General features: G+C 39.9%; 1 protein-coding gene across 1 annotated transcript in view; it reads left to right on the top strand.

Moving 5' to 3' along the window:
• LOC144990322 (uncharacterized) overlaps positions 1 to 13,064 on the top strand; it is a 28,863-nt gene extending 15,799 nt beyond the window's left edge. Inside the window, exon 2 of the mRNA XM_078943505.1 lies at positions 11,857 to 13,064. Coding sequence (XP_078799631.1) covers positions 11,857 to 13,049 — 1,193 coding nt within the window. The 3' untranslated portion in view covers positions 13,050 to 13,064. The remainder of the gene's footprint in view (positions 1 to 11,856) is intronic.
• The last annotated feature ends 484 nt before the right edge of the window (positions 13,065 to 13,548 follow it).

Below are 13,548 nucleotides of genomic sequence, written 5' to 3'. Positions count from 1 at the left end.
ATACTTTTTTCTTTGTGTTTATTTGATTCTATTAAAGACATTTTGATAAGAATGACGGTAACCCGAAATAGCTGCAGCTATAACTGTGTAAGGAAAAGTCCCGCAGCTTTTACTGTCTCCACGACTCCACCAATCATTCTTGAAGGCTTAATCACATGTCATCAGTCTGACCAATCAGAAGTGGTTAAAGTCTCCACTTCCTTGTTCCAATTTAGCTCATAACTCAGTCAGTTCCGACAAAAACACCAGCTAAAGCTCGTCTTTAGCGGTGTAGCTTTCCACAGAATCCGATATCAGACCGTGGAACAAGTGAACAAAACCATGAAGCTCAGAGACGCGAGTCTTTCTGCCGTTTTCTCGCAGTTTTCACACTACATCTCCCATGATGCATTGGCTTAAAGGGACAGCGTCTTGAAAACACAACGAACATACAGTTTGTATGTAACTTAACTTTTATTACATCTTTTAGAAAAACATCTGCAACTTCCTGCATTTTCTGCCACAATTATCACAAAAATGCACGTCTTGCCGCCGGGGGGGGGGGGGGGGGGGGGGCTGTAGATCAAAACAGACTATGAGTTTCTGCTTTTTTTTTTTTTTTTTTTGGGATGCTGGTGTGCCGCGGGATTTTTGTCAAGGTTAAAGTGTGCCGTGGCTCAAAAAAGGTTGAAAAACACTGATCTAGAAGCTGGATCAGTTCAGCATATACGTCTGCATTTCTAGCTCATCGTCATCATCAGGGTCAGGCGCATTCAAAATGGTGTTTTTCAATCCTTGCAGTCTCAGGTGACCCAAGAATTTGGTCCCCCATGGTTCATAGTTTTTCTCATCTTTGTTAAACAGAAGCCGGGACCAGTGGCTTGTATCAGCTGTCAGTATGGAATTACAAATCTGCCATAAACTGAAAGGGCGTAAAGACAACTAAGCAGGCGTATTTAGGAACTGAGTGAGTGAACCTTAAAACCGCGCAGGCGCAATTCTAACCCTGAAGTGATCTTGCGCGGTCAATTTCTTTTTGCGCGCTCATGTGGATTTACGCTCAGTGTTAAGGGGGCGTTTTTGTCACTTTTGGGGCAGGAACCTTTCTGGTTGATCTGATTGGCGGAAATTTGCATGGCCTATCGGCGAGGCAGAGGGGCGGGACCTTCATTTTTCAGTGCGGGGGGGGGGGGGGGGGTTAACAGCCGGCTCTTGAGCTGCGTGCGGCTCTCTGCCTTTTATCATATTTTCTATATTCAGTACTTTCACAACCATATGGCCGTGAAAGAAGACCCCCCCCCCCCCCCATAGTACAAAGGAGCAGATATGTGAATAATGCAGAACAACTTCGTTTGGAAACCCTGGAAATGCAAAGAGACACGATTATGAGTTTAAACTGCAGCTATCAGCTACGCGGAGGAACACGGGAATAGAGCAGCTGCAGTTCGGTTAAATTAGATCTTCACAGATTCGGACTTCCTGCTTCAATAACTCTTCTGATCAATGTTCAAATGTGTCAGCAAGTATCTCACTCATTTTGTATTAACACTGAGAGTGAACTACAAAAGCATTTTTAAAGAAAAAAGTTCGTTTTTATTGCCTTTTAATCAGAATTGTTCGTTTCAAGCTGTGAATGCAAACAGAGCAGCGAGCCGGCTGCCAAGGGACCGTCAACAAAGTGCAACCTCTGTGAAACACCATTCTGTAAATATCAGTAAACTTTTAAAAAGTGAATAAATGTCTATATTTATATGAACTGGTAATGAAGACTCGTCAGCATAGTCATGCTACATTATTATTTATTATACTAAATTTTGTTAGAAAGTCAAAGTTAAAATTTAATAGAGATATGAATCATAACATAAATGCACTATAGCTCTGAAGATACTAAAGCTTCTGTCACCAAACCTCCTGTACTGACTAATCATGACCTTATTGTCCTACTGCAACAAAGATTATGTCATAATTCACGTTGTTTATTGTTAGGAATTTTTCATATTAAAGTATTGATCAGATTTGGTCAAAAATGCTCAATGGCTTTGAAGATGCTGTAGTTACTGACACAAAACTTCCTGTACTGACTAATCATGACCTTATTTTATTTTATTTTATATTTTCCTACTAAAATAAAGATTATGCAAAAAAAAAAAATTCTGGCATCTTCAGAGCTATTGAGGATTTTTGACCACATCTGATCCATTTGTAAATATGAAAAATTCCTATAAATAAACAAAGTGAACTATTGACATTCTTTATTTTAGTATGACAATAAGGTCATGTCAAGTTACTGATAACTTTAGTCATGATTCATATTTATTAAAATTTGAAAAAGTATATGCAACAAGATAAAATGAAGATGGACTTTCCTACAAAATATGTATTGTAACAAGAATATGCTTTATAATAATTTTATGATCTTTTTGTAAGATTATTGATTTTTACACAGTGGTGTTTCACAGTTCACAGAGGTTGCACTTTGTTGACGGTCCCTTGGCAGCCAGCTGCTGCATGTCTGCATTCACAGCTTAAAGCGAACAATTCTGATTAAAAGGCAAAAAACGATCTTTTTTCTTCAGAAATGCATTTGTGGTTCACTCTCTGTGTTAATACAAAAGGATTGAGACACTTGCTGACACATTTGAACGTTGATCAGAAGAGTTATTGAAGCAGGAAGTCTGAATCTGTGGAGATCTTTCTAACTTATCGAACCTCAGCTGCCAGAGAATTTAAAATAATGAATCCATGGTTCACAAGTGAGGACGCTGGAAAACCAACTCCGACAAGACAAGAAGACGCAGCAGCAGCTGAGTTTCCACGAAAAAGGAAAGGCCTGTGTTGGAAGATCGACTCGAGGCTCAGCGCTGCTACTTCCAGCAGATGACCGTGAAAAGAGCCATCCCCCTCCCCCCTTACCGGGACGCAGCGCCGGTGTGGGTACCGGATGTTCTCGGGTTGCCGTATGTTCTCGGGTCCTTCTGGGTCCTTCCAATGAGTTATATCACTAGAGGAGACATTACGAGGAGAGCACCGCCATCTTGGTGAGGTCAAGTTTTGAAGACCAAACCACTTTTTATAACATTTAATAAAGAGCTCTGTTTTTACTTTCAATCACTTTATTATATGAAAAAGAAGAATGGCTTGAAATTGCTTAGTTTTGTTCAGAAATACAAACTTCACGAGTACCCCTAACTAGTATTAGACTATTTAGATTTTTTCTATGTTCCTTTATTTTATTTTACTTATGTTTTTATTTATTTGTGTGTTATGGTCCTTGTTTCTTTTTTTCCCCTCTATTCTTTATTTTCTATGTTAATATGTTATGTTTGGCAATGGTGATTGATCTTCGAGGCAATATTGATTACATTTTTATTGTTCGTTGTTAACGTTAATGTCATTGTTAATGTATGATACCGCAATTGTCAATAAAGTTTTTAAAAAAAGAAATTAGCGACGTTAACTCATTGGTCATGGCAACTTACAGCCAATCAAATAGTGTGACGTCATCATTGGTCGAAGGACCCCGAAGGACCCCGAGAACATACGGCAACCCGAGAACATCCGGTACCCACACCGGCAAGTTACTTTGGGACTGCAGGACTTAAACTTGGCCTGAGGAGTCTGCTTTAACTGTTCTTTGGATCCGCATAGCAAAGAGACGGACTCTGATGATGAGGAAAGGGAAGCTGGCTTGTTTGATAGAAATGTAGCCCAGCTGTTCCAGATGCAGAAGATGAGGACTTTGATGGATTATAAATGCTGATTGATGACTGAAAAAATAAATCACAACCAACTCAGTTTTGCGCTCGCTGCCTTTTTTAAACACACACCAGCGTGCACGTTTCACCGGTATGTGTGTTTACGTTAAATACAGAAAAAACACTAAACGGCCCCGCTTAATCCAGTGCTGTTGTGAGGAGAGGAGGGGGTTATGAGAAATAACATGGCTTTAATTGTGTGTGTGTCTGGCAGGTCAGTGTGTGGTGTGGCTCTTTGGCTATCAGTTAGAAATGTCAGCTCTTTGTGTCAAACTTGTTTGTCCCCCACCCCCTGTTAGAGGCATTCATAGAAAAAAACGCGGATGTAACGTGGATTAAAACATTAACCAACGACCCAAAACCAAGGTAAGAAAGTGCAGCGGGTTTTTTGTGCTGTAAGTTTTTCTCATGTGAAATTCACTGTATTTGTTACCGTTTTAATGCTTTTAATCCACGTTACAGCCGCCGTTCCTTTTCTATTAAAGCCCCAAAATGAAAGTCTCACCTCGCTGCTTGGCATGCAAATTTCAGCCAATCAGATCAACCAGAAAGGTTCCTGCCCCTAAGTGACAAACACACCCCTGAATACCGCCCCCAAGTGACAAAAACGCCCCCTTAACACTGAGCGTAAATCCAGGTGAGGGCGCAAATGAGAATTGACCGAGCAGGATCACTGCTCAGTTAGGATTTCAGCCGTTCAGTTGTAAAATACGGGGTCGCTTGGTTAGAATTGCGCCATCACAGTTTTAAGGTTCACTCACTCAGTTTCTAAATACGCCCGCTTAGTTGTCTTTACGCCCTTTCAATTTTTGGCATTTATGTAATTCGATAGTCAGTCTGCGCATGTTGTCATCTACCTCACAAAAAGTGGAAACCACTCTGATAGTATCAGGTATCTGGGCCCATAACCTGTTGTCAAGTTGGTAACTGCACTACAGTGCTGCGTGGTACCTGGACCACTGTGTCAAACTTCACCGCAATAAAGTTCTCAAGAATCACATTAGTCACACTTGCAAACAATTCCTTTTTATCTGACTTCACTCTCAGCTACCACCAACTGGGAGTGATTGCCACATTTATTTAGAGACATTTGGACCAGAAACAAAACAGGAAAACACACAAACCTGTTTCAACATAAAATACACATTAGAAAATAAATGCAAAATAAAACAGAAATGGAAATCACATTTCAATAATATCAAACTCAGCTTACATGTTTTGATGATTTAAAATCATTTGACTTTGAACTGTGTCTTCTGGTTGGCCTGAAACAAATACTTGTCCATGTCCACATTGAGTTTTCTGTCTCCGTGGGCGTACTCCTACAATGGTCAAATCCATGTTTATGGGAAGCATTGTGGCAATCATCTATTTTCTTCTTTTGCAATTTATTCTGACTCCAGCTGGGTTTGAGAATAGCGTTTATGACGATGTCATCCATTCAGTCTGGGTTGATCATCAGCTTGGATGTTCAGTTGCCACATTTCAGCTCTGATTTCAGTCAGAAGTTCCTCTTAAAGTAATGCTGATCCTCATTGGGGGTGGATTGCTCGCTGGTCCATTGCTATTGATTGCTTGGTCCATGGTCTATGGTTTGTCCGTGACAGAGTCTTAAAAAGGTCACGCAGGTATGAGGAGGACATGGGTGAGAGGAGGGCATGGGTGAGAGGAGGACAAGGGCATGAAGGGAACAAAGGTGAGAGGAGCCTCCTTTACATCAGTAGCAGTCCACTTAAAATCCAGCCATCTGCTCCAGGCACTTTAAAGAAAGCTTGGACCCACTGGAGCTCACTTCCATGCCTTTGTTTCTTCTTGTGCTATGGACACACTAGGCATGTGTTGCACATTCAGTAACATGCTATACGCAGTTTCGGCCTGTGGGGTTCATACCGGACAAACCAGAAGCAGCAGGGAGGTGCTTCTTCTTCTTTTACTATTGTTTAGTAGTGCTTGTTTGTCATTTATCCTATATTCATCCAGGCAAAAAATGTTAATCTTTAAGATTTAAAATTTTAATTCTTATCTTCTTATCAAACAAATTCATAAAAATGCTGATAAAGGGCTTTTTCTGTCAATCTGCTCCCCTTTAGTAAAACTGTTCTTGTTTTCTCAGCAGGTTTTAATTTGACTACAGCTTGTTCAGACTACAGGTGACTGACTGAAACTCCTCTTCTCATGGGGCAATTGTTCAGCAAGAAAACAAAAAAACAACTCATTTGTGATTGAAAATAAAACATTCCGTAAAAACAGCAAAAGCAGAGATTGAATAAAAATCTATACAGGAATTCCTTATAGAAAAAAACAATTGTTTTTATCTGATGTTTATATTATGTTGTGACTTCCTCTCTGCTTGCATTTAACATATCATCATTTTTTTGTAAAAGTATTTTTATTGTCTTTTAAGCATAGTTTTTAACAAACACAAACATTGCTCAGCAGAACATTGGTCCAGAATCATGTACATTTTTGCAAAAGTGTATTCCAGATTAAAGTTACTTTTCCTACGATGCAGATAAAAATAAATAAAACAAGTAACAATAACAAAAATAAAGTTAGTCCACATTCACGTTGTTTAGTATGGAAGCAGTAGTGAGACTGGAAAAGTGGAGATAGGGGGTCCACGTTTTGAGTGGAGCAGACAGGTAAAGTACTCCAGAGGAAAGAGTTCAATGATGAGTCTATGCCAGTTTGCTTTGGATGGAGGTTTGTCACTGATCCATGACAGAAAAATATTTTTACGTGCGGCATATGTTAGGATGTCATACAATCTGCTAGAAGTAGAGATGACTTTATCAGCGCTATAACCCAGAAGCAACGAGACCGGATTCAGGGCCAGGGCTGTCCCAAATATTTTTTCCATGTCCTCCAAAATGTCTCTCCAATATGATACAGTTTTAGGGCAGAACCAGATACAATGAGAATAAGTTCCCAGTGCTGATTTACATTTTAAACACATTGGTGATATTTGAGGGTTCATCTGATGTCTTCTGTTTGGAGAAATTTGCAGTGTGTGAATAATTTTATACGGTAAAAGCCTGGCATGATTACAAACAGATATTTGTTTTGTCTGGTTCCAAATAGCATTCCATGTATCCTTATCAATAAACACACCCAGGTCGGCCTGCCATTTCTCTATTGCTTTAGTACAGTCAATGAATTGGTCTGATTCAGAACATTATAAAAGCATGTGATTATTTTTTTACCAGGATGTTTGAGCAATAGCTTCTCTAGTTGTGAGGGCGTAGCATCGGAGGTCAAGGTGAATTTCTTAAATATAAAATCTTGTAGGTATCTAAAGAAGTGACTGTTAGGGAGGTTATATTTGACACGGAGCTGTTCAAATGAAGACAAAGAATTTCCTGTAAACAGATGAGACATATTCTTGATCCCCTTTTGTGTCCAGATGTTGTAACCTGCATCAATCATGCCCGGCTGAAACTCAGGGTTGCTTTGTATAGGAGAAAGCATAGGAGTTAAAAGAGACCTCCCCTCCACCCGCCTGGCCAAGAACCACGCTTTAACTGTCTTAGTGATTATAGTGTTGTTACAGCACAAATTTCTGACAGATTTAAGATCTTTACAGGACAAAAGGCCAGGAAGTGAGCAGTGAGTCTGTGATTTTTCGAGGCCTAGCCAGACAGATGTCGGGTCGCCCCCCCACCCATTTTTCCACAAATCTTAAAATAGATGACAAGTGATGAAGTTTATAGTTGGGTACATCTAGGCCTCCTTTGGAAATGGGAAGCTGTAATTTTGAAAGTTTAAGCCTTGGTTTCCTTTTATGCCATATGAATTCACTCAGCCAACCATTGAGTAACTTCAAAGATTTGTTGGAGAACAATAATGGGATCATTTGTAAGGGATACAATAATATTGGTAGCACATTCATTTTAATTAGTGCTACTCTACCAAGCAAGGAGAGGGGAAGCGGGTTCCATCTTTCAAGGTCCTTTCTAATAGTATTAAGGAGAGGTGTAAAGTTAGTCCTGAACAACTGATGAAACATGGGAGTGATCTGAACACCGAGGTATACAAATCCTGATAATAACCAGCGGAAAGGGAATGGTACCAGTGTGTTAGTTCTACTTTTGAGTCTTCCCATTGGCATGGCTAAAGATTTGGAAAAGTTAATTTTGTAACCTGAGAATGTCGAAAAATGCTGAATCATTTCAATGAGTCTAAGTATAGAAGATGGGGGGTTTCAATACATACAATAAGATATCATCAGCATACAATGATATTTTATGTTGAGTTCCACCAGCAGAGACTCCCCGTATAATCAGGTCCTGCCTGATGGACTCAGCTAAAGGCTCTATCGCCAAAGCAAATAGTGCAGGGCTGAGAGGACAGCCCTGACGTGTTGAGCGATGCAATGAAAAACTGTCTTTTGTGATAACTGAGGCCAAGGGGTTATGGTACAATAATTTAACCCATTGTATAAATATTTCCCCTAAATTGAATAAATGTAGGACGTAGATAAGGCCACTCAACGTGGTCAAATGCCTTTTCCGCGTCTAGTGAGATGACTAGACTGTCCATATCTTGCACTTGACATATATTAATAATATTTAAAAGTCTCCTAATGTTATGACTGGAACTCCTACCTTTAATGAAGCCTGTCTGGTCCTCTTTTTATTAAAAAGGGCAGGACATTTTCTAGTCACAGTGCCAAAACTTTTGATAATAATTTCAGATCCAGGTTCAGCAAGGCAATAGGCCTATAACTAGAGCAATGTTCTGAGTTTTTCCCTTTTTTTAAAATAAGTGTAATATCTAGCATGGGGCGGCCGTGGTGCAGCGGTAGGGCGGTCGTCCCATGATCGTAAGGTTGCAGGTTCGATTCCCGCCTTGCACGCCCATGAGTCGAAGTGTCCTTGGGCAAGACACTGAACCCCACCTTGCCTCTGGTGGTAGGCGGGCGCCTGTGTTTGGCAGCGGAGCGACCACCAGTGTGTGACTGTGTGTGTGAATGTGTGTGTGACTGGTTGAATGGGTCTGTGACTGTAAAGCGCTTTGTCCTTGTAGGAAGAAATTTACCATTTACCATTTACCCAGAAAGGGTTCTAGCAGCACATGATGGAACTCTTTATAAAATTCACAAGTTATACCATCTGGCCCAGGAGCTTTACCTGATTGAAGTGATTTAAGTGCTCCTAGTAAGTCTCCTCCTTTGTGATAGGAGCATTCAGTTCAGCTTTCTGAGTTTCAGAGATATTAGGGAGGGTCAGCCCTGAAAGAAAGGACACCATCTCATCTGAAGCTCCTGGATGCAGATCTGACTCATATAGTTGTTTGTAAAACTCCTTGAACATGTTATTAATGTGTATATTATCAAAGTAGTGATTGCCGGTAGCATCAACAATTGAAGTAATTGTTTCAGAATCAGTCTGGGCCTTTATTAGATGTGACAAATATCTGCTAGGTTTGTTTCCAAACTCATATAGCCTCTGCTTGGAAAAAAGACGGACGCTTTTTGCCCGCTGAGTTAGCCATGTATTTAAAGCGGCTTTTAAAGCACAATTCTCCTGTAATAATAATAGATCAGATGATGTTGTTAACACTCTCCTAATATCCTGCAGTTTCCTTTCAAGCTTTTTTTGTTGCTCCATTTGTTTCGTTTTTTTGGACGCAGAATAGCCAATGACTAGGCCCCTGATAAACGCCTTGGATGTTTCCCATAGCAATGAGGGATTATTGCTAGACTTTGAATTGATATCGAAAAAGATTTTAAATTCTTTAGTAAAATATGATGTAAATATATGATCTTTCAAAAGGTGCATATCAAATCTCCACCTCCTACTACTCACAGAAATACAGGTGACGGTCAATTCTAGATACAGCACTGCATGATCACTAACCAAAATATTTCCAATTTCACAAGAAGAGACTTGTTGCATCTGAATTTTTGGCAAGGCAAGGCAAGTTTATTTGTATTGCACAATTCGTACACAAAGTAATTCAAGGTGCTTTTGGAATAAAAAAATGTCAATACGAGTGTGGCATTTATGAGGAGGAGAGTAGAAAGTAAACTCTTTTTTAGTGGGATGAAGGGTTCGCCAAACATCAGCTAGACAGATTTCGTCACAAATGGCAGAAAGGGCTCTGGCTTGGTTGGTTGGGGGCGAGCTTCGAGAAGGATATCTATCTTAAGTAAGCAGTTAAAATCACCTCCTATCAGGGAAATGGTGGAAGATAATTCAGAGAATTGAGAGAATGTTTTAGTCAAAAAATCAGGGGAATAATTTGGTGGGCAGTACAGATTCATAATGGTAATTTCTTTACCTTGCAAGACACCTTTGATGATAACATACCTCCCATATTTATCTTTGATACAAGTCTCAATCTGGAAAGGAAAATTCCTATTCATAAGTATGACCACGCCCCTGCTACTGGTTGTGAAAGAGGAAAAATAGACCTGACTAACCCAGCCATGTTTCAGTTTCAGATGCTCATTATCATTGAGGTGTGACTCCTGTAGTAATGCCACACCCACTTTCTCCCTGCGTAGAAGAGAAATCACTTTCCTCTGTTTAATTTTCCTCCGCAGACCCCTTACATTCCATGAACAAAATTTGACTTTAGTTGGTGACATTATAAGTAATGAGATATATGAGAGACTGTAAGAAACAAGTATAATTATCTGGGTTTGCACTAAATAACATAACAGACCAGTGCTGAGCAGAAACAACATCCAAGAACACCATACATAAAAACTAAAAACAACAGAGAACAATGAACTAAAACGAAATGGAAAAAAAAGGTGAGGGGTTTCTCCCCAGGTTGGGCGGGGATTGCTTTCCTGAAAGACACCGGGGAAAGGTGCACAAACAACCAGCAGGAATGCCATACTGTGGCAGGCAGCTACTTAATGTTTAACTTTAGGAGTAGTTCTCCTTTGATCCAATAAAGATGCTAGTTATAAATGATGCGGGTTCGGTATGATCACATCTTCAGAAGAAGATGAGACAGAAAAAAATAATAAAAATAGAAATAATTAAAAATAAAAAAAAACACAGGGCATGAACATGAGTCATAAGGTAAATATTAGGAACAATCAACGCCTTATTTAGAACCACCGGTGTCCTCATTCAGCCGTTATTTGTATGTATGTTTGTATGTTGGATACATACGACAGAGCCTCCGTCGGAGAGAGGAAAGTTTTCCTGGAGCCGTTGAATGAGACCTGCAGCCTCACCGGGAACAGTATGGAGTATTCCACGCCGATTTCTCTCAGACGCTGTTTGGCCAGTGTAAACTCCTTTTGCTTTTGCAGCACCGCAGCCGACAGGTCGTTGTAGAAAGAGATCTTCTTTCCATCCACCATGATTTCGCCCTCTGCAGCCTTTTGCCGCACCGCTGCCATCATATCATCTTTTTTTTTTAAATAACACCTATAGTTTTTGTTTGTAAAATAATGGAATAATTTGGTTGGTAGATTTTTTTTATGTACCAACAAACTTGGCTGGTGAGTCAGAAATGAGATTTTGGTCACTGGAGTTGTGACTTTAAACTTGGAGCGTCAAACCACACACAGCAAAATCCATTTCAAAGCAGTTGTTATCAAAAATGTTGCCAAGTGCGTTCAAGTATTTCTCTTAATGAGATGCTCAAGCTAGCAGTAGCTCACAAAACATCTGCTGTATTGATCTGCAAATATTTCTACAGGTTTTACTTAGTTGAACTTTGTGTAAGAGACAAAATCCAAAGGAGATGTTGAGATAAAATAGTTTTTGTTAAATATAATCCATAATTTGTTGTAAAAGCAGGGAGAGAAAAAATAATTAAAATTAAAATTGGAAAGAAAAATCAAAAAATCTCAGATTGTATTTATTGGCCATTTCGCCCAGCTCTAATAAACATATATCTACTCTGTATAAAACAATAAGGTCAGCAAGGCAGAAGGACAGACAACAACCTCTTTTAAAAAATAAAGGCAACATTGATGCTGATGGTAAAATTTACTGGCATGTCCATCGTGGGGCCATTTGAAGGATAGTAACAAAGCAGTAAATAACAAAGTGTTATTTACTGCAGCCTTATTTGACACTGGTGGATGTTTTCAGACAGAGGAAATGCTGTTCTTGAAATTAATATTATTTATTTTGTTTATGTGTCCTTGCAGACCCTGCCCAACATTTTCTGGATAACCAGGAGATAACAATACACAATTCACACTCTTGTGTGAAGCATGAGGAACCAGAACAGCAACAGTACAAGCACAAGCAACAGAATTCTCCTCAAATTAAAGAGGAGCAAGAAGAACTCTGCATCAGTCAGGATGAAGAGCAACTTGATCTGATACAGGAGGAACCAGAACAGCAACAGTACAAGCCACAGCAACAGAATTCTCCTCAAATTAAAGAAGAGCAAGAAGAACTCTCCATTAGTCAGGATGAAGAGCAACTTGATCTGATACAGGAGGCTGGTACCTTGATGGAGATTCCTACTAATGAGGAAGATGAGAGCAGTGAAGCAGATCTAAACAATCAGCAGAACATTAATGAAACTGATAGTCAGGATGAAGCAGGGAGCCAACATGAGTCTGATGAAGAACCATATGTCTGTAAAGAATGTGGTACAGGCTTTACACAGAAGTGTAATCTCAAAAGGCACATGATAATTCATACAGGAGAGAGGCCTTTTTCCTGTAAAGAATGTGGTAGAAGCTTTAATCGGGCGTCTATTCTCAAAAGTCACCTGATAATTCATGCAGGAGAAAAGCCTTTTCCCTGTAAAGAATGTGGTACAGGCTTTACACAGAAGGGTGTTCTCAAAAGGCACATGATAATTCATGCAGGGGAAAAGCCTTTTCCCTGTAAAGAATGTGGTACAGGCTTTACACAGAAGGGTGTTCTCAAAAGGCACATGATAATTCATGCAGGAGAAAAGCCTTTTCCCTGTAAAGAATGTGGTACAGGCTTTACACAGAAGGGTGTTCTCAAAAGTCACCTGATAATTCATGCAGGAGAAAAGCCTTTTCCCTGTAAAGAATGTGGTACAGGCTTTACACAGAAGGGTGTTCTCAAAAGGCACATGAGAATTAATACAGGAGAGAAGCCTTTTTCCTGTGAAGAATGTGGTAGAAGCTTTTCTCAGGTGTCTATTCTCAAAGCACACTTGAGGATTCATACAGGAGAAAAGCCTTTTTCCTGTAAAGAATGTGATAGAAGCTTTAATCGGGCATCTATTCTCAAAACACACCTGAGAATTCATACAGGAGAGAGGCCTTTTTCCTGTAAAGAATGTGGTAGAAGCTTTTCTCAGGTGTCTACTCTCAAAACACACCTGAGAATTCACAGGAGAAAACCAAAATAAAATAACACGACCTAAGAAAACCACATGATGAAATGTGTCTTTTTTTCTTTTTCCTTCATGCATATAGTTGAGAAGTTTTGGCTTATGTTTAGAGATCCAACAAGGATGTTTAATAGGAGCAAGGTCACCTGTACAAAAATGATGTTTAACCTTCGTGCAGCGACCCAGATCTCTGCCAGAGGAATAGTAAGAGAGCCAAATCTTCCCAAAGGGCAGAAACTTTAGCTCACTGCTCTTCAGTGATTGGGGAGTCTTCCAGAGTGAACAAAATTTATTTTGGGGACAGACAGAGAGGCCCGACCTCAGTTGGAGTCAACACGTAAAACTCACCCAAAAAGTAGTCCTTGTTTCAACGTGACAGTAGCCGCGTTTATGTGGCAGGATTAATGAGTAAGCCCTGGCTGCAGCCTGCAGAATGGGTCAACATAGTGGAATGCTTTGAACGCAGAGGAATGTGAACACGCTGTGGAATGTTAACCCCGCCCACATTGAGCCCGTC

The sequence above is a fragment of the Oryzias latipes genome, assembly GCF_053564925.1.
Source record: "Oryzias latipes strain Hd-rR chromosome 1 unlocalized genomic scaffold, Olatipes_Hd-rR_3.1 chr1_Y".
In the NCBI taxonomy this organism is placed as follows: domain Eukaryota; kingdom Metazoa; phylum Chordata; class Actinopteri; order Beloniformes; family Adrianichthyidae; genus Oryzias; species Oryzias latipes.
Note: the sequence above shows the minus strand (reverse complement) of the source record. Positions and strands in the feature narration are given on the sequence as shown.